Source organism: Lichenostomus cassidix, chromosome 5, assembly GCF_008360975.1.
Source record: "Lichenostomus cassidix isolate B80296 chromosome 5, HeHo_3.0, whole genome shotgun sequence".
NCBI lineage: Eukaryota > Metazoa > Chordata > Aves > Passeriformes > Meliphagidae > Lichenostomus > Lichenostomus cassidix.
The window spans coordinates 35,680,401-35,701,676 of NC_139486.1; the positions used below are offsets into that span (position 1 = coordinate 35,680,401).

Genomic DNA, 21,276 nt, shown 5'->3' on the forward strand with positions numbered 1-21,276 from the left:
CAGGTAAGTACATTATACATCAGCAAGTGCCTGGACAGAGCAGCTGCCTTTTGGAGATCATAGTAGCATAAAATAGTTTGGGTTGAAAGGGACCTTAAATGTCATTTAGCCCAACCCCCCTGCAATAAGCAGGGACATCTTCAACTAGATCAGGTTGCTAGAGCCCCATCCAACCTGCCCTTGGATGTTTCCAGGGATGTGACATCCCCCACCTCTCTGGGCAACCTGGGCCAGTGTTTTACCACCCTCATTGTAAAAACTTCTTCCTTATATCTCATGTACATCAGACGACTTTTATTTAATGCCATTACTCTGCTAATAAATTTGTCCCCATCTTACAGGTCCCATTCAGGTTCTGAAAGGTGGCAATAAGGTGTCCCTGGAGCTTTCTTTTCTCCAGGCGGTGATGCTCCACCAGCGTCAGGGGATCAGCTGATGATCCCGCCCCTCCGTGTGCACCGGCAGGATGCAGCACTGGCTCCAGGCAGACTTGGTGTCTCCGAGCACGTGTGGGCCCATACCATTCCTGCTCCAATTCCCCTCCCCTCGCCCGTGTGTGGGAAGCTGCATTTATAGAAGAAGCCTCAGCTTGAATGCAGACACAGTGAACTCAGCAACTCCGGAGCCATGTGGCAGGTCAGTGCCCGCTCCCTGTGCCGGGCCAGCTCCCACGCATGGCAGAGGTGGCTGCCCTGGCCTGGCCCCGCACCTGCAGCCCCACGGAGCCGCAGCCCCGCGTGGAGCCTCGGGACAGCCCCCGCCCGGGGACTCTCCTCCATGGCCCCTGCCATCCGCCTGTCGCCCGCCACCCGCAGCCTCTTCGATGAGCCGCTGGCCATCGCCGTGCAGGGCCTCGGCCCGCGACAGCAGGTCACGCTGCGGGCGTCCTTGCGGGACGAGAAGGGAGAACTCTTCCAGGCCAGTGCCCACTACCAGGCGGGGGACGACGGGGAGCTGGACCTCGCCCGCTGTCCTGCGCTGCCGGGAGGCAGCTTCTCCGGCCTGGAGCCCATGGGGCTGCTCTGGGCTTTGCAGCCCCAGAAGCCTTTCTGGCGGCTGGTGAAGCGGGATGTGCAGAGCCCCTTCCTCCTGCAGCTGGAGGTGTTTGAGGGCCACGGGGAGCGCCCCGGGCGCCTCCTGGCTCAGGCGCAGCACGAGCGGGCGTTCCTGCGGGACGGGGTGCGGAGAGTCCCGGTGCGAGAAGGGAGGATCCGGGCGACGCTTTTCCTGCCCCCCGGTGAGTACCAACTGCAGCCATCCCGTTTTCTCTAAACCACTGTTTTGTTAGTGTAAGTTCTTACATGACCTCTTGTGAAGGAGTCCATTAAAGCTCCTGTCCTTTCCCTCTTCATCCGTCCCTCCCTGCCACGCCACTGACCAGCCTGACCATCCTTCCCAAATCACCTGCCCATGCATGTGCCAGGCCATGGTTGCAGAAGCAGGGACACGAATAACCATTCTAACCCAGAGCTTAAGGTTAAAAAAACCATGAAGAATTCCCAGCAAGCGAAAGTGAGTGTGCCAGGAGGGCTGCTGGAAACAAGAAGCTGCAGAAGAGAGTGGTGGGGAAGGGCTCTGTGACAGTCATTGGCATTCCTGCTCACTCGGAGTGTTTGGGGAATCCTTTTCCCTCCTCCCCCAAGAGCAACTAACTATAGTAACTATTTCCTGACCATGTCCCACCACCATATTGGGGTGAGCATCATCAATTTGTGAAAGAGGGAAGAGGAGGAGCTCAAGAACATTTACAGGGAATGAATCTTTTCAGCAGGAAAAGACAATTATATAATCGCTCTGGGACAGGTGCAGAACACCTTTCTGAGATTTAAGAATAGCCCAAGACACTGCCTGTCTCTAGCATCTTCTGCTACACCAAGACCTCTCTGCCAGAGTCCAGGGCGTGCAGAGGCTGATTTCACAGACATCACGGCCAGGACTCCCTCCCCTGCCTCACTGCTACCCCCGCCTGCTAGTGAGGAGAAAGGAGAAGCCACCTGCATGCACTTTATAACCAAAATGTTCCACTTCCTCTGAGCTGAGGCCCTTACAGTGAGTCAAATGCTGGTGTATTTCACAGAGTCCCCTGCCCTCCTCCTTTTGCCTGTGTTTTAAAATGATAAGCCATTGCCACACACTCCCTGGCACTTGGAGTCGTTTCCTAGGCACAGGATAAAAAGCTTTTATCCCCATCCTGCTGCCACCACAATCTTCAGCTTAGCAAGACTGTAAGCTCAGTCTGTAACAAGTCTTAACTGTTAGCTGTATTTGGAGATGTGTTTCACCACCATGATTTCACCACACTCAAATTGTCCTGCACTGAAATACCCCATCATGATTTTCACTTCCTGAGACTGCTCTCTACACCACACATCTCCACATTCAGATTCAGGAGTTGGATACTCCTCAGCAAAGGACCTAAGGCCATGTAGAGGCAGAGAGCTCAAACAGCTTTGCTACAGAACTGTTGCACCTCCCTTGAGTGCCCCCACAGCCTTATTCAGTGTTACCACCTTTTCTGTGCATGGTCAGGGCAAGTCCACAAAGCCCTGCCACACTCAGCTGAGCCATGGGCCACAGACAACTGCATTCCTGGCCCCTGGGTACACAGTACCCTGCTCTGAGTGCTCACACCCTCTGAAGAGCCAGTAGATGTGATGCTGCCTGCATGTAAGCAGCTACAGAAGGAAGAGCACAGTGGCACTTTTGATGGTAGGGCTCTCCTTGGTCCAAGGCAGAGAGTGAACAGTGCTGTGATCTCTCTCTCCTTGCCTCTGTGACACCCAGCAACACATTCCCACCTTCCACGTGCAGCCTTATCTGCGGATGCTCAGGCCACTGTGGTACTGGGTGTGAGTCTGTGGCAGAAAGGTGCCCTCAAAGGGTGGGAGGCTTGAGCCCACTCAGGCCTGTGACTCTCCTGAAACCCAGTGTGAGCTGGGTCATACCCACTCCCTAACAGGTCCAGAGTCACCACCTCTGGTGTCAGGCTTGGGGAGCTTTCCTGAGGCCTGCAGTCCCAAAACCAGGCTGAAGGAATGTAACATGCAAAGCATTTTCTTCCCTTGCAATGGGTGGACAGGTGCAGGGTTTTCCCAGACGTTAAACAGCCACAATACAAACAAAAATGCTTACAATTTCTAGATTGCATTACGTCTATCAAATCATGACACTTTCAGGATTTTTAAAGCAGTAGGTAAAAAGGTTGTTGTTACAGGGCTGCTTACAGGAAGAGAATTTGGGACAAGACACTTTCAGCAAGGACTCTCTGCCTGTTGGCCCTAAGCACAATGTACAATACTGCTGATTCCTAAAACAAATAAGGGTTTGCACCTTACCTAAGAGCTTCTGCTCCTGCCCCTTTTCTCCTCTGCAACACACTCTGGAGTTTTTTGAGATGCTGATGCTGCACATCTGACTGGTTATGTCTTTTCCCCTAAAGATGCTTTCCTGCGGTTCCTGTTGGGTACCTCATTTGATGAATTCTAAACCAGAGGAACATTGAAAGGAGTAATTTCAGGCAATTCTGATCTTTTTCTTGTTTTCTCCAGGAGAAGACACCTTTCCAGGGATCATCGATATACATGGACTGGGAGGAGGTCTTTTTGAGAACAGAGCAAGCCTGCTGGCCAATCATGGCTTTGCTACACTGGCTCTGGCTTATTATCAATATGATGATCTGCCCCAGAAACCAAACAAACTCCACCTGGAATATTTTGAAGAGGCGGTGAACTATATGCTGCAGCACCCACAGGTAGGAACACTCCCTGTTTCCCCTGGCTTCCAGGAACTACTTCTATAAAGTCCTCTCACTTTGCCCAAGTCATCTTTGGAGGAAGCTGCAGAAATACTCACCTGGCAGGGCTGGCCTTTGCAAGGATTTTGGGTGTCTGAGTTCTAGGAAAGAGAAGGGTCAGGCATATATGCACTGGAAGGGCAGTGGAAAGAGATCACAAAGCAATGTTACAAGAGACAGATCAGACATAAGAAGGTGTTAAGGTTGTGCAGGAGAAAGCCTTCATGAATTGCCACCAAATGTCCTCCTACAGTCTCAAGCTCAGAAAGTAAAGAGCATCTGCCAATGTCTAAGACTAACAATTCATAGCTGTGACCTACATGCAACCTGCCCCCAGATGGATGAAGTCACGTGTCCCCACTCCTGGCTTATTTCAGAACACCAGGGAATATTCTGCATGTGAGTGGTTTGAAGTGCAGTGTGAGGGAGACGTATGGAGATGTGGGAGGGTGAGCCTGTCATTTGTCCAGAAGAAAAAGCAATCATTGCCATCACTTGCTTCATGTAGTTTTGCAAACTCTCAGCATTAGGCAATGTTCCCCTCCATGAGCCAGCTGTTGTGATTTTCAGCTTGGCACTGATGAGCATTTCCTCCTGTCTCCCAGGTGAAGGGCCCAGGGGTTGGCCTGCTCGGTTTCTCCAAAGGGGGTGAAGTGTCCTTCGCCATGGCTGCCTTCCTGAAGAACATCATGGCTGTTGCTTCCCTCAACAGCCTTGTTGCTGCTACATGTATTCCTTTCTCTTACAAGGACAAAACCATCCCAACTTTGACCATATATGAACACAAAGCCAAGATCATCAATACCAACCTTACTGACTATTCTGATGTCCTTGATGATGCCTTTCAAGCCCCTGGCAACCAAAGCCTGATCCCTCTAGACAAAGCTGAGGCACAGTTCCTGTTCATTGTGGGACAAGATGACCATGTTGTCAAAAGTGAGTATTATGCTACTGAAGGCTGCAAGCTTTTGCAGGCTCAAGGGAAGGAAAACTTTCAGATTCTCTCCTACCCTGGAACAGGGCACTGCATAGACCCTCCCTTTTTCCCTTTGTATTCCATAGGAAACCACCCCTTTTTTCACAAGCGGGCAGTCCTGGGTGGGGAGGTCAGAGCTTATGCTAAAGCTCAGGTTCATGCTTGGTCACAGATCCAGGCTTTTTTCAAAAAATATTTAAATGCTAACTAATGTGCAACAAATTATGTGCAAGCAACACACAACCTTGAACAATCAGATCTCATAAAATCTGTTACATTTATCAGGCCAAACCTTGTCACAACCGTACCACTACAACTACAGTATCCTCCATGGCTTTGCTCATCCATAACTCAGGAAAGAAATAGGTTTGCCTTTTCTGTTCTCCCCTCAACCTTTTTGCTCAAATGTCAAGAAAAGGAATGGTGTTTCTTGCAGTAGTCTTTGACAAAACAGGTCATATGCAAAATGCACAGTTCCATTTCTTGGGTGGTTTCTATTCTTCTCATACTTGACAGTGCTTTCCATATCACTGTGGTCTCTACATGCATATGCTATCCTCAGGTCATAGTCAGCTCTGAAATGGCAATTTTGGAGCAGGCATTTCACTGCTCTTATGATGAATATCTCATTGCAAATGGAAACATCTCTGACCTCTGTGCTGCTGGAAGCATGCAAGAATGGTTGCTATAGCCAGGATGCTGGTCTGTCTCTGGCTAAGCCTTGGGAAAGGTCATTTGCCTTCTGTGCCTTTTTTACATCCTCCCTTCAGAAGGTAGTGCTCTGGTTCATGGATACTTCTGGCCCCAAGATGTCATGCAAAAAACTTTCTGTTGAATTTTCTGCCATTTTGATCTTGTCCCATATGATGTACAACATTTTAATCTTTGTTATTGTGATGAGAATTGTAATAAAGAGACTGAGATTTGAAAGCCATGGAGGTATTTGTTGTGCTTTGGTTAGAAGCAGCGTTTGCAACTTGACTCCTTTCTCATCCCCGGGTGAAAGCTTGGGGTTGCAGAAGTTTGGAATCAAAGGCTGCCCAGGTAGGAAGAGGAGACCATAGAAGACAGACAGATAGTTCCCTTACCTTCAGTCTTCCACTGCTGTTACATCATCAAGCATGGAGGAGATGGAATGTTGCTGAAGCGTCTAGGATACTTTCCCTTAGCATCTGCTCCTGTATGTGGTCAAGCCAGTGATCAAATCCAGTAGTGTAAGCCAAGCAGTGTTGTTCTCAACAGCAGGAGTAGTTGCCACACATTGAGGTCTGGACATCAGACAACATGCCCAAATGCTAGATGACAGAGCACCTCACCTGTTTAGGAGAGAAAGAGTAATCTCCATGATGAACAAAAGACTGCTGAGACTCTGAGCACTTAGTATTTCCAACTCGAAAATGCTCAGGATTCCTGTAGCTGTTTCCACCTCTTTGACATCTCTAAGTTGGACATGAGGAGCTTAGAGCATGAGGAACCCCTACCTGCATCTCCCAGGAAGAGTCTGGGAGTTTAAGGAAACAGTTCTTCCTCTGCAGTTCCTTTTGGATCAGAAGATCTATCTCTGCATCAGATGGCCTGAATGACCTTTTGTAAATCCTTGCAAAATCCATTAATAGAAGAGCCAGATGTTTCCTGACCTGCCTAAGGAGTCTGTGAAAGTGCTCCTCCCTTATTGCTCCTACATCTCTGACCGCTCTGACCATCCTTCCCAATACACCTGGCTGTGCAGCTGCCTAGGCTGGGCACAGCCTAGTAGAGACAACCCACCTCGTCCATGCCTTGGGGTAACCAACATAGAGACAGAGCCAGCAAGGAAACAAGAAATGTCACCAAAACTGCGGGAAAAACAAATTCTCCAACAAATACTTTTACTGTTAGAGAACTAAGGCAGTACTTTATTCTGGCCAGGATGTGCAACAGATATCACCTCATCCACATATTGCCCGGGTTGTGCAGACAAAATCATTCTATCACACACAGTTCTTTACTAGATTTTTCACGTACTTATACAGTCAAAACCCAGAGAAATTAATTGGTCCCAAGTTACACAATTCTTAGTATTTGGTTTCCTATTGGTTATTGATCCGTTTACCTTCGATGCTAATTAGGTTCTCATTCTTCGATCTTTTTCCCTGACCAGTTGTCTCTGACCATGCCAGGGGTGATGTCTGGGCGCTGATGTTCGTTAAAGGTCGCTTATCTTTTGTGCATCCTATGGCAGCTCCCAGTCCATTGAGACGTTAAGCTCATCACGCCTTGCCCAGGGAACATAGTCTCTTGAAAAGAAACTTCCATTCCCCTCCCCCTGGGCGAAGACGACCAGAACCTCTACCTAAGGTTATATAAAATTTTTAAACGTTGTATCATTTGCAACAGAAGCAACCAAGAGCTAGTGCTGGTGTGGCTTCTCCCCGCCTCGGCTGGGGTTGGCGCTCGCTGCAGTCCCTCGCCTGAGGGGCACAGCACAGCTGGGCCCTGCTGTGCAGAGCTGTCCCATCTGCGTGCGGTCAGTCCCACACCGGCCCTTCCCTGTCCAGTGAATTCCGACTGCGATTCTTCTCGGTGGCTCATCAACATCTCTGCTCCTCCTCTCCGCAAGTCCTCTGCCCGCAGCCACCGCCCGGCCCGGGAAAGCTGCGGGGGGACACCGAGGAACTCGCCGGCACCCAGACGGGTTTCAAGGATTCGGTAGCCTTTGGCGGAACCCTTCCATAGCCGGGGCAGGCAACGGGAGGGAAGGCAGAAGGGGAGGCGAGGAGGCGGGCAGGCTTGGAAGGAGGCGGGCAGGCAGGGGAGGAAGCAGGGAAGCGGGGAGGCAGGGAAGTTGGCAGGCAGGCAGGAGAGAAGCAGGAGGGAGGGACAAGGGGGCTGCCGCACCACTCCTCCCCGCTGGGGCGTGCCATTGGCACTTCGGGCCCGAGCCCAGCCCCTGTTCCACGAGGATCTGCCCCGGAACCCGCCCCCAGTGTCGGGAGCGACTCGAGGCCATGTGGCAGGTCAGTGCCCGCTCCCTGTGCCGGGCCAGCTCCCACGCATGGCAGAGGTGGCTGCCCTGGCCTGGCCCCGCACCTGCAGCCCCACGGAGCTGCAGCCCCGCGTGGAGCCCCGGGACAGCCCCCGCCCGGGGACTCTCCTCCATGGCCCCTGCCATCCGCCTGTCGCCCGCCACCCGCAGCCTCTTCGATGAGCCGCTGGCCATCGCCGTGCAGGGCCTCGGCCCGCGACAGCAGGTCACGCTGCGGGCGTCCCTGCGGGACGAGAAGGGAGAACTCTTCCAGGCCAGTGCCCACTACCAGGCGGGGGACGACGGGGAGCTGGACCTCGCCCGCTGTCCTGCGCTGCCGGGAGGCAGCTTCTCCGGCCTGGAGCCCATGGGGCTGCTCTGGGCTTTGCAGCCCCAGAAGCCTTTCTGGCGGCTGGTGAAGCGGGATGTGCAGAGCCCCTTCCTCCTGCAGCTGGAGGTGTTTGAGGGCCACGGGGAGCGCCCCGGGCGCCTCCTGGCTCAGGCGCAGCACGAGCGGGCGTTCCTGCGGGACGGGGTGCGGAGAGTCCCGGTGCGAGAAGGGAGGATCCGGGCGACGCTTTTCCTGCCCCCCGGTGAGTACCGGCCGCGCCGGGCTCCTTCTCCCACGGTGCTGCTTCTGCTTTCGGCCCCGCATTCCCACGCCCAGAGCCAGACCGCCTCCAGGCTCCCGTGGAGCCCTGTACCAGGCAGAGGACAAGGGGGAACTGAGTCTCGCCGGCAGGCACTGGACACTCCTCAAGGAGTGGCCTGATCAGCCCAACCAGCTTTGACCTGCTGGCCGTGCCCTTCACATAGAGCAGCTGCATGTGGTGAAGCACATGTGTGTTTGTATATTTGACTAATGTTGGACATGAAGACATTGATCACAGTACACTGTTCCCAAATGCCGTGGGAATTTACCTCAGCTAGTGTTCAAGGCACCTTTCCTCTACCTGGCTGTTTTCAAGGAAATTCAGATGGTAATTCTTCTGATTAAGTGGAAGATTGCTCTCCTAAACTGTAGAGTTTAAACGTGCTGCTTCCCTTTCCAGCCTCTCCACAGATCCCGAATTTAGTAATGTCCTAATTGCTGTAGCCCATCCTGCCTTTTGCTGCTACATTTGTCCCCAGTTCTTCCCTGTTTGTGAGCAGAAGGTCAAGGAAAGCATTGGACAGATTTTCACTGGCAGTATTTTTGTCAGAAAATAATGAAGAGGGTCAATGAGGTTTTCAGATTGCCTGACAAATGCTGTGTTGTCCTTACAGCAGCTGTCCAGATTTCTGCTAGTTGTAGGAAACCTCATCTCTTGCATTCCCTCGATTCTGTAGTAGCCACAACCCCACCACATCCCACCTTTCCTTCCCCCTGTGATACAGAGGCTTTCACCAAGTATGTCTCTGGAACCCCATGTACTCAAGGAGCTCTGTGTAGCACGTGCCTTCCCCTCTCCCCTTTCTTCCATTTCTGTCCTGGATAACTCTCCCATGACAGTGCTAAAATCATACGTGCTGTCCCATCTAGTGTCCTGCACTTTAGACTGCTCTGACTTCATCTGACTCCTTGACGCTGGAGGTGAATTTCTACTTCTTGCTTGTTGCCCATCTTTAACGTCTGCAGACACCTGAGGGAAGCCTCACCCTCCCTCCCTCCCGAGGAGGAATGGAAGTCTCCCTCTTGGCCTCCTCCTTTCCATACTTTGTTAGCAGTTTGCAGCAATCCCTCTCAGCTCTGGACTTCAGTCCCTGCCCCTGATGAACCTAATGTAAGGTTAGCAAGACTGGTTTCAAATACTTTCTTCTCTTAATCCCAGAATAAATGACTATAGCATATTTATACAGAAATTGAGAAGCTGGGACCATCAGAAGATATTTTTGGATCAGTCTTCTGAGAAATGCTCTTCCCTCTTCTGGGCATTTTTGAAGCAGAGCTTGATACATTTGCAGTGAATTTACACCATCCAGAGAACTAGTTGTGACTGTCAAAAGATCCCTTCTCTTCCAGCTGCACATTCCCTGATGTTATCTAAAACATTAGCAGGCCTACTAATTTGTGCCAGTTTGTTTAATTTTGAAGCAATGTAGCCATTTAATTAAAACTGTCACAGTAATTTAGGACTCTTTATACCATTCTGCTGATCAATTTTTTTTCTTTGTTTTTAAAAGACACATTCCCAGGCCTATGAATTTGGAATACAAATTTAAAATTGTGGGTGAATGTGTCCTGTTATGTGTTCTCTTGCAGGAAATGGCCCCTTTCCAGGAATTATTGACTTGTATGGAACTGGAGGAGGACTCCCTGAATACAGGGCATGCCTGCTGGCCAACCATGGCTTTGCTGTGCTGGCTCTGGCTTTCTACAGCTATGAAGATCTCCCCAAAGAGATGAAGGAATTCCACCTGGAATATTTTGAAGAAGCTGTAAACTATATGTTACAACACACCCAGGTTGGTTTGTTCATTGACTCTCACTACAGTGAACTCTCATTACTTAGGTCCTGTCAGACTGCAGATGGGGCAGAGCTGCTGTACTTCAAATAGCATTGCTGTTAAGCTGGCTGTAATTAATTTGTTTTATCTTTAAGTCCCATTACAATGGCTCCCTGGCAGATTATTCCAACTCTTCCTTTGGTACTGGCCAGGTGAAACAGTGACACATCAGTCAAATAGTGGCAATTTCTACTCCATTCAATCCAGTGTCGTAACTAGGGTGCTAGTTTCCTGGATGCTTACTGGACTTGCAGCAGGGATTTTAGATTTATGCTCTGTAGGATGTCCTTCAGAACTAAAAGTCCTTTTCAGCTGTGGAGCACCTTCTGTGATCCAAGGAAACCAAGGAAACTCAAGGATGTCCACAATACACATTTGTTGCTGTGTATTGTATAAGCTGTTAAAATCACTCCAAATGTTGGTATTTGATAAGTGTGGGTTTGAGTTGCTAGTTGTGCACTTAGGGATCCTTTTAATTCAGCACTTCTTGGAAGAGAACTCTGCTCAGTTCTGCATCTCCTTACAAGTAGCTATGCATGACAGTAGCTAGAATTGCACAAAGCAACACTTGGTTTCTCTGGAGAATGAAAATAAATACCTTCCTTAACCTCCCAAAGATAAGTAGTTGTTAAGGGTTTGGCTGCTTTTTAGTCACCTTAACCTTAATTGCACATACCACCTCTCTGCCCAGAAAAATCTGAAAATTTTTTCCCCCGCCTTTTTTTTCTCTGGAGAGCACTACAGTACCATTGCCTCCCATTAACACATCCAGTGCTATTCTCACCATCTTTTAAATGTGTTGCAAAGTTTCAGCCATACTTTCTAATTTCCCCCTTCCCATGTTTCAAAGTCAGTGGGTTTGAAGCCTATTGCACTGGTGATAAGGTACAGAAGGTATTAAATTTTGATGCTGTCTCAGAGCCCGCCCCTAACAGTCTTTGGATATTGAAGCAGTTGTGTTACTAGCTAACCTTCTTCTAGTATCCTTACAGAATTTCAGTACCCAGTAAGGTCATTTAACTTTCCTAGTTAATTTGTCTTGTGTAAATGGAAATTAAGGTAACCTATTCTAGATTGACTCCAGAGGACTGTACAATTCTCTTAGAAAAATGGGTTTAATAGGTTATATTTTTAAGGTAAATTTTAATAAGTAAGCTACCTCAGACTACTTCCTGTGAGTTAGACACCAAGCATCCTAGAGAAGCAGAGCAGCTCATGTGGAGCCTGCTACCCCACATTAGCTTCTTAACAGGGGAACCTTGAATATAGGAAATACATTAACGTAAGTGATGACAATATCATAGTCATTGCTGACTTTGAGCATTTTGCTGTGAAAGAAAGCAATTGTAGAGGAGGTGTCCCCTGCTCCTTCCCTCTTCCTCTCTCAATTGCGTTATAAACAAAGTGAATCTGGGACTGCGCATTTGCTAGCACAGCTGTACTCTCTGCTTCAGCACTGAACCTTGTAGCTTTGTTAGGATGATGCTGCAGTCTCAGTAGGGCTTAAGATCATAAATCCAGCACAGAACAGTGCCCAGGATCCCTCAGACATGGGCCCTGGACACAGGACCTCAGATGCCTATACTTGGTGTCCAAATCTGGGAGAGACACAGCTGCAAATCTGCAAATGTGGCAATATTTTAAAGAAGGGGCATGCCATGGTTCATTGCTTGTGGTTTCTCTTCTCTCACCTCCAGGTTAAAGGACCAGGAATTGGTTTGCTTGGACATTCAAAGGGGGGTGATCTGTGCATTTCCATGGCCTCCTTCCTAAAGGGCATCACGGCCACTGCCCTTATCAACGGCTCTGTGGCAAATGTGGGTGCAGTGCTCTGCTACAAGGACATCACCATTCCGCCCCTTGGTATCAATCCAAAACGCATCAAGGTCGGAAAGTCTGGGATTGCTGATATTGTTGATGCATTGAACAACCCACTAGAGGGGCCTGACCGGCAGAGCTTTATCCCTTTGGAGAAGGCTGAGTGTTGCTTTTTGTTCATTGTTGGCCAGGATGATCACAACTGGAAAAGTGAATTCTTTGCAGTTGAGGGGAGCAAACGTTTGCAAGCTCATGGGAAGGAAAAGCCTGAGATAGTCTGTTATCCTGGAGCAGGGCACTACATCGAGCCCCCCTTTTTCCCAATGTGTGCAGCCTCAATACACCTGCTATTTGGCAAGCCTGTGATGTGGGGAGGGCAGCCCAAGGCACACTGTGAAGCACAGATAGATGCTTGGCAGCAGATCCAAGCTTTCTTTCGTAAACATCTCACAGGCAAGCCATCTGGAACATCCAGTAAGCTCTGATAGGAATTAAGTTACTTTACAGATGAAGATGCTGGTGTTTCAAGTTTGTTTTGTTAAATGGCTCATAATGCGAACAAAGAACATTAGAGAATAAGCTTTGGCTTTTGTGGAGGATGATGGTGGGCAAAAGCATGAAAGCTGCTTCCTTTTTACACTTTCCTGTAATCTTAGCTAGAGGTCTTGGGCTCTTGTTTTGTGTAGTATAGGGTTACAAGCTGTGGAAAACAAATGGTGGTAAGGCTGTGTCTGCTTTGAGTGTGACCTGAAGTGGTAGGTAACTCATCCAAGCTGAGAACTGGGATGAAAATGTGCCTTGGCCTTCTCAGAGGAAACATATGCCATTGCCCAGCTTAGTGTTCTAGTTTTTCTGGAAGCAGCAGTTCTCTCTTCCTGCCACCAGTAATCTTTCTGTTCTCCTTGTGCACCTCTCCCACACCAGTAAAACGCATCTGCCTTAACAATATCTAATATTTTACTTACCAAATGCAGCGACACTGTGCCAGCACCCTCAGGCAACAAACAGCCCACAGCCTGATGTGGCGTTCTGAGCACATGCAGTCGAAATGAGACATTTAAACAGTCTGTGGAAGTTCGTAAGCGTGAAGGAACAACTGAACGGGTCCTGCTGGTCGTCATCCTGAGGCCGCTCACAGGTGTCTCCTCAGCACGGCTGGGGGGTATGGCTGTGGAGGTCCGCAGCACTGTCGGAGCTCCCTGTCTGTACATTCCCTAAATACCTCCTCAGCTGCCTGCTCGTGAGGGCTGCTGAGAGCAGCCCGGCTGCGGGGCTGGCGCGGCGGCTCCGTGAGGCCGAGTGCTGTGCGGGCCTTGGCGGGCGGGAAGGGGCGCTGAGGCGCCTGGCCTGCTGTGGCGGAGCGGGGCTCCGGCTGCACGCCCGGCGTTCTCCGAGCAGTGGGGTGAGCGCTCAGCGCCGCCCGGGGTCGGCAGTGATCTTTGGCACCCAAGCGTGGCGTTGAAGGAGAAGGCGCTGGATCTTGCTGGCGCGTTTGCACTGTGTATCCGAGCACGTTGTACCCGCCAGTGCCTGCAGCCCTCGTCCAGCCTCGGCTACTGCCCGCGCCTCAGGCGCCTTTCTGCGTTTTGCATCCACTGTGCTTGTAATAGATTAAAGTGAAACTTTAACCGCTGCCCACGGCTCGCTGCTCTACTCGGTTGGATGGCTTGGGGGAGGCGGGAGCGGCGGGGGGCTGGCGGCCTTTCCGGGGGCTGAGGGGCGGGGAGGGGCTCTGCTCTCGATTGGGGCCGCCTGGAGGGGGCGGCGGCCGCGGTACCGATATTGCGGGCGGCGCGGCCACACCGCCCACCCGCCGCCGCCGCCATGTGGAGAGCGCTAGCTGCTGCTGCCGCCGCTCCGGCGCGGGCCCTGCTGCGTGCTCCGCCGGCTCTAGTGTCCCGGCGGGCTGCCAGCCTGGCCGTGTCCCCCACCGCCGGGCCGGCGGACGAGCGGGTGGAGACGCGAGTGGTGGGGCTGAGCCCGGGGCAGCCGGTGACCCTGCGGGCGGTGGCGGCCGATGACCGCGGCTGCCTCTTCCAGTCGTGCGCGCACTACCGGGCGGACAGCCGCGGGGAGCTGCACCTGGGCACGGACGCTTCCCACGGCGGGGACTACACCGGCGTGGAGCCCATGGGGCTCTTCTGGAGCCTCGCCCCCGCCGGCATGGAGAAGCCGTACCAGCGGCTCGTTCCTCGCAGTATCAACGCCCCGATGAAGGTGGAGGTGTTGGTGCACCAGGGCCACAGCCCGCCCGGCACCATGCCCGGGCCCGTGGTGGCCAAGGCCGAGGTGCAGAGGTTATTCACGGCTCCCGGCGTGCGGAGGATCCGGCTGAAGGAAGGAGTCGTAAGGGGCTCCCTTTTCCTGCCGCCGGGTGAGTGCCTTGGCCGAGACCTTGGCCCTGGGCCGGCGGGACCCCCCCGCCTTCTCTGACCAGAGCAAGGAAAGTTTCGTAGAACAAATACATGAAGAGGCAATCACCGCGGGAATCCACATTCCCTGACAGCCGAACGCCGCCCTGCAGACAGGTGGCTCTGCAGGCTTCAGGAGGCACTCGAGCGTGCTTGTCGCGACAGGGCCTATGCAGGGCCGCCCCGCCTGGTCCTTCTCGGCGGCACCGGGCAGGGCGGGCACGGGCGGGCGGCGCATTCGGGAAGGGCCGGAGCCAAAAGAGAACGGGTTCTAGAGCTTACTTCATTGCTGTGCTCGGCCTGCGGCTTTTCAGTCGGTTTGATGTTTGCTCTGGAGTACCAGAATCTAACATCCAGAAAAGCTCATGCACTTCATTGTGTGAGCCTGTGCTGAATCTCTCAAGGATTTCGCCCTAAGTAGGATTGAATAAAAAAGGTATTTTTCTTCCTTGTGAAACACAAGCCAGGAAGCAGAGCAGCAGAAGAGATTCTAGAAAATACATGTATTCCACCTCTGTTACACTGGAGCCAAAGCTAAGTTGGTAGTTGGGTTATTTTTGTGGTGTAAAGACAAAATAGGTTTACGAGCAAGTTCTGCCTATTCTGCTTATGAGATGGTTGTGCTTTATGATGTGTGATATTCTGATGGTCTGTGAGTGGTGTTGGAAAATGAAACCTTTCACCAGTGACTGTGTTTGTACACTTGAGCTATGATTTCTTGTAGTTCCCTGAGTGTTGTGGTACTGGAACTTCTCTCCACATTACCTCTAATTTAAAACTACTTGGTTCAGGAACTCCTGTAAGTATCCCTACAGTTATTAGGTATTTAAGTATTTTCATTGAATGATTTCCAAACCAATGATTTTTTAAATTCATTTAGATACGGATCCAAAGTCCACTGAAGAAAAAAACAACAGAGATTGAACTTTGAATTTCAGATGTTTAGTCAGCATGCTGGATTTTCCATCCCTGAGGCATTGTTTTGATCTATCCCGCCTCAGAGGATGAGTTTGATTTCTGCTGAGCTCAATGGGAATCCAGAGATCTGCAAGATGAGACTGCATTTTCCCCTTTGGAAAGTCTGGCATTGTAAGAGTGTGGAAAAGTCTGGAATCATTGCTTAATGATATTGGCATCCCTCATGATGGAGGATCCAGTTACAGCATTACTACCATACCCTTCTTTGCTCTAGGGACAAAAAGATGTTAATATTTTTAAGATGGCAGTCTTAAATGTGAACCATTCTTAGTAAAAGTGAGAGGGCATGAGTGGGCTTATGCTGTAATTTTAATATGGAAGCAATTTGTAATTCAGGCATAAGCATTAGTGATGTGGAGGTTGGTTTGTTTCAAATGTTAGTAAAGTTGTCTAGCCCATTTTATCCTGCTTTTTACTGAGCCATGCAGAAAGCGTATACTTTGGCACGTGTAGGTGCTCAGGTGGTCCAGGACTGTTGTGCAAGTTCAAGGTTGTCTTCATGAGAGAGTAACACATTCATGTTTGACTGTGTTCTGATGACATGCTCTTGCTAAAAAATTTTCAGGTAGGGGTGGTGAATGAATACCTATTTTCTAGCCATCTAGGCTTGGCTGCTGCTAACTAAAGGTTACTGTTGATCTTGGCGTTATAATAAATTTATCCCAACCTATTTTCTCTCAAGTAGAATCTTGAACTTCAATGAAAAGAAAGATCAGAACTGAAAGAGCAAGATCTGAAAAGCATGTTTCAGTCCCTGACTTGCTAATGCTTTAATTTAGGTTTCCACCATTTAGCATGCCTTATACAAAACTTCCTTAAGTGTGTTGAAATGCCGGACACCTTTTCTTTACCTCATACAGGTAGTGTCAGAGAGTTAACATACTCCTGGTGCTGAGGTGGTTGCAGTGAGCTGGATCAGGGCACATCAGAGGTGACATCTGGTGGCCGTGGGGGGAAAAAAGGAATTGCTTGCCTGGGGTCTTTAAAGCTCCACAAGATAGTATCCTTAGCTTTTTAACCTGACATATCCTGGCTTGGCATACAAATATATTACAACAGGACCTTGGCTGCAAAGTCATGGCTGTTTAAAATTGCGGTTGTGATTATTTCTGTGGTTTGGTGGGACAGATGGTACACGTGTGTGCGTGCTTATTTGTACATCAGTTATGCACACACATCCACACCCATACAGCTCTCAGTTCTATCTTCCATCTTGTCACATCTGCAGGAGCATTTCTCCTACCAAGTCTTGAAGTGCTGATGTTGAGATAGACCTAGTAAGTCCCGTTGATTTTAACAATGGGTGTCTCTTAGTCATGCTTTGCTCAATGCAGTTTATGCCAGAGTTTACGTAAGTTTTGAAGAATTTACTTGAAGGGCTCAATGCTCTTGCCTCATTACTCATGAGCTTGCACCTTGCTAATTAAGATGTGACTTTGTGGGAAAATTGCTGACTTGGAGTATGATTAGCCTGAGGGCAAGAGGTTAAGACCACTGAAAAATACATTGAGAAGAGTTGTTTTTTGGCTTTTTAAAAAGCAGACCTTTTAACTTCACATATTTTTACAGGAATGTAAGGATGAATTCTTAATTTGAAATAGCTGAAGTGGGATACAGCACTGGTTCTTTTAAATCTCTGTTGTGCAAATGGAAAAGTAATGACTATTAACAGCAAATGTCTTAAGCATTCTATATTTTGTTGTTCACTCTTCATCAGACATTAGAGTCCTGTTTGGTAACTTCTCCACTGTACCACTTTTCTTTAATATAGGGGATGGCCCCTTTCCAGGAGTCATTGACATGTATGGTGATGAAGGAGGCTTGATTGAATTTAGATCCAGTCTCCTGGCTACCCATGGTTTTGCTGCTCTTTCTCTGCCATATTTTGACTTTGAAGATCTTCCTATGGTCTTGAAAGAACTCAAACTTGAGTACTTTGAGGAGGCAGCAAGGTTCCTACAACGTCACCCAAAGGTGAGTATAATGAGAGATCTTTTGGGACTAGGGAGGATTTAGCCGTCATGCCCAAGTGGTGGTGGTGATATTTTTTTTTTAAATATTTGAGTATCGGTTTCTGCTGGGCAAGTTTAGACCCAATAGTGAAAAAATTGTAGACCTGCATAGGTGGCTCACCATATGACTAGAGAGAGTGAATTTTTTCTAGCACAAACTGTCTGTTAAATAAATTCATGGTGGAAGCTAGAAGACTGCTGATCATTAGGACAGTGAAGTGCTGCAGCATCCTCTAAAGAGGACCAGTGGCGATAAAAATATTTGGTTTGTTTGGTTTTGTTTTTTAACATGAAAGCAATTAAGAGAGGATGATACAAAACTGCCCGATAGTAATTGAAAGAATGGATTTGATGACTTGGGATGTTGCTTTGAGTTTTACTTTCCAGGTTAGAAAAAAGACAAGACAAATGCTACTTATCTAGTCCTTCAGATGTACTTTGTGAGATTACTTCTTTTTTCTTGGGACATGTAGTAGACTGTGCTTGAATTTCCTGCAATCTGTTATAGGAAAATGAGAAAAAATTTGCATTAACATACGCAGTAGGGACCAGGTAAGGATCGAGTGATGGTACGTCTGTGCATTTTTTGTGGGGTTTGACATCTCTCAGTGTCTCTGAAAAATAAGACTGTAAAAAGAAGGAGGTGCCTGGGTCCAGACTGTAGCTTTCCAATAGGTCACATCAATAATTAACCTAACCTTTCTTTTTCTTTAATAAAACAACTCCTAAGTCATTTAATGGCTAATCCAATTATATTGCATGCTTCCCTTATTTCTTTCTTCCTCTCTTCTCCACCCCCAATCTTATCTGAAGGTGAAAGGACCAGGAGTTGGAGTGATTGGGACTGGGAAAGGGGCAGAATTAGCACTCTCCATGATCACCTTCCTGCCAGAAGTAGTGGCTGCTGTCTCTATCTCCGGCTGTAGTTCAAACACAGTTGCAGACCTCCATTATGGTCAGATGACTCTGCCTGGGCTGCGTTTTGATATGAACAAAGTCAGTGTGTCTGACACTGGTGTATTTGACATTTTTGAAGCTCTGGATGACCCATCGAAGCCTGCTAATTCTCCTTGCGTGATCCCCATTGAAAAAGCAGAAGGTCACTTTCTCTTAGTGGTAGGAGAAGATGACCGGATGTGGAAGAGCTCCTTATATGCTGAGCTGGCAATCAGGCGTCTACGCCAGCATGGGAAAGAGAACTTTGAACTCCTGAGTTATCCAGGAGCAGGTCACCGAATTGATCCTCCTTCTACGCCATTTTGTCAGGTAGCTATGGATCGTGTTTTGGGGGTGCCTGTTCTGGGGGGTGGAGAAAGCAAAGCACATGCCCATGCACAGGAACACTCCTGGAGAAAGATTCAGGAGTTTCTGCACTTGCATTTGGGATGAACACTTAAGCACATGCAAGGTGTTGCAGACCTGCAAGGACTGAACTTGAGCCACCAAAATGACTGGTGAATTGGAGGGATTGACTGAGACAAGCTTTGAAATATGCAAATAACCAAATGACTGCTTAATTACAAGTATAAATCAAAAACGAAAGGGATTTATTTGGAGAAGCCTAAGTTAATTTAACTAGGTAAACAGAGGAGAAGTGAAACAATAAGCAGGCAGCACTATGGTACAAATTTGACAGCTCAAAGTGGTCATGATACAAAGAAACAAGTACCTGAAAAGTAGGTACTAGCTTGCTTGCAGTATTTACATCCAAATCATGAATGTTTCTGGCTTTGAGTCCTAAGTTACCTTAGCCCAGAACTCTCGTATTCACAGCCATATACACTTTGGAGATGTTTTCCATTTACATGAAGCTGGAGATACCTACTTGAAATGAGACTCATATACTTAGCATACTTCTGGTGACACAGTCTGTTTCTTTCCAACAAGAACTACATGCTGAATGGGAAAATGAAGAGTACTTTTCCTTGTCATCCAAGGAGCATGGCAGCACTACCACTGTCTTGTATTGGGGATGTACCTGTCTGTTCCTGTAATGTCTTGGACTGGTATTTGACACTCAGAGTATTAAGGTTCTGTTGGATAGGTTAGACCATGTCTAAATCCAGTCATTAAGGTAGGGATTAACTACTTGTGGAACTCTTTAGTAGTGATGTCAGTAGATACTGACAGCTGTTCTTAGGGAGGAAGCAGAGTTGGGAGACAGAAAAACTAGCCTCCAGATTTAAACTGACTGTAAAAAGCTGTCACCTTATGGTGGTGATTAACTCAGAATCATACCAAACTAGCAATGCCCTCCAAAAAACCACCCAAAGCCAAATCTAGGATAGCTTTTCCATGACTCCCCAAGATTTCTTTTTTTTTTTCATTCAAGTTAAATTTTGGCTAGTGCCTTCTTTTCCCCCACCGTTCAGGTAGAAAGAAACAACTTCTTCCCAAATGAGTCGATCTCTCAAGAGTCTTGCTGAAATTATGTCAGTGCTAAAGGCCTGTATAATGAGGGCCTCTATGAACACAATTTCTCTTTCCAAAGTCATTTTGTCAGACCAGTTTGAAAGCTGCCCAGGAAGATACAAAACCCTTCATTAGTGATACTCAGTTTTGCTTTGCTCTCAGGGATGTTATCTCTCCAGTTAACTGTCATCATGCTGCTGCTCAGGTCTCACTAGCTTTCTGCAACTCTTATTATTCCCTATCATTTCATTGATGTCACATGTTCTTCACACACAATCAACACCAACTGAATAATTTATCCATCCATTCTTTACAACAGAAGCTCAATCCTGCTAACTTTACACAAGATCTCTTCATGCCTGGTCTCTAAACTCCCTCACCAGCTGAAAAGGCTTTCGCCAAGTTCTATCTGGTGCTTCACACACTACTAACACTAGCAGCCCCAGTAGTCCAGGACCAGAGCCTGCTGTGGATGTGCTGCTTCGCGTGATCCATACCTGGCACCTTGCCTTTTTTTCTGAACTCTTTCCAAGTGGCAGCTGTAGAAGAAAGGGTTGTGGCTCTCTGAAGGTTCCTGTTTGTCAGTCTGCCTCATACTGTGCCTCATCAGTAGCTGGAGCTGTTATTAATTGTGCAAGAGCAGCACCTCCTCTATCCCTGTTTTGTCACCTTCACAGTGCCAATACTTGTGTCTCTACACTGCAGTCCTACCTCAGCATGAGCATTGCTATGCAAGATTGCAGTCTGGAGGTTCAGGAAGTAAAGTTAAGTTGTAAATAAACCAAAAACCAGGTAGGTTTAGAGTTCTCAGACTTGATTTCTAAAGCACAAGCCTTTAAAATAATTTAGTATTAGATTTTGTCAGATATATGCAATTTGAAAGTGAAGTAAAAAAATTCCTTTATTAAAAAGCAACTATATGTAAGAATTTGATGTTACAGATTTGTTTGGAAAAGTGAATGACACTTTGTTTAAAAAGGAGGAAAAATAAAAAGAATGTGATTTTACTGTGAAGAGCCTTTTGTGAATGAGTCAGGGTTTCCTGGAAAAAATAATTAATAGAAGCACCTGCTGAAAACCAGACAACTTTTGCACTAGCATTTTGTATATTTACAATGCTACCTGGGAACCCGAGATGCATTGCAGATGCTTTGCAGAATGTGCAGCTATTTCCTGAAGTGTACATTGAACTGAGTGCCTGATTATGTCCTTAGTTACAGCCACATTATTTATATTGGTTTCCATTCACAGAACAGTTACGGTTGGAAGAGACCTCTGGAGATCATTAGTGCAATCCCCCTGCTAAGGCAGGGTCACCTAGAGCAAGTTACACAGCAATGTATCCAGGTGGATTTGGACTGTTTTCAGAGGGAGACTCCATGGCC

The 21,276-nt window shown here is 48.3% G+C and overlaps 3 protein-coding genes across 3 annotated transcripts; all 3 read left to right on the forward strand.

The window, feature by feature from the left end:
• Nucleotides 1-135: 135 nt before the first annotated feature.
• On the forward strand, nt 136-5,711 carry LOC146436340 (acyl-coenzyme A thioesterase 5-like). Its single transcript, XM_085062281.1, has 3 exons — nt 136-1,237; nt 3,549-3,751; nt 4,399-5,711. Exons 1-3 carry the CDS (start codon nt 628-630, stop codon nt 4,978-4,980), a joined length of 1,395 nt encoding a protein of 464 aa, XP_084918407.1. The 5' UTR covers nt 136-627; the 3' UTR covers nt 4,981-5,711.
• A 1,479-nt stretch (nt 5,712-7,190) lies between these two features.
• Nucleotides 7,191-13,711, forward strand: LOC146436341 (acyl-coenzyme A thioesterase 1-like). Its single transcript, XM_085062277.1, has 3 exons — nt 7,191-8,366; nt 10,016-10,218; nt 11,958-13,711. Exons 1-3 carry the CDS (start codon nt 7,757-7,759, stop codon nt 12,561-12,563), a joined length of 1,419 nt encoding a protein of 472 aa, XP_084918403.1. The 5' UTR covers nt 7,191-7,756; the 3' UTR covers nt 12,564-13,711.
• Nucleotides 13,712-13,865: 154 nt separating this feature from the next.
• Nucleotides 13,866-19,021, forward strand: LOC146436342 (peroxisomal succinyl-coenzyme A thioesterase-like). Its single transcript, XM_085062279.1, has 3 exons — nt 13,866-14,452; nt 17,239-17,441; nt 18,293-19,021. The coding sequence occupies exons 1-3, from the start codon at nt 13,903-13,905 to the stop codon at nt 18,866-18,868; spliced, it is 1,329 nt and encodes a 442-aa protein (XP_084918405.1). The 5' UTR covers nt 13,866-13,902; the 3' UTR covers nt 18,869-19,021.
• The last annotated feature ends 2,255 nt before the right edge of the window (nt 19,022-21,276 follow it).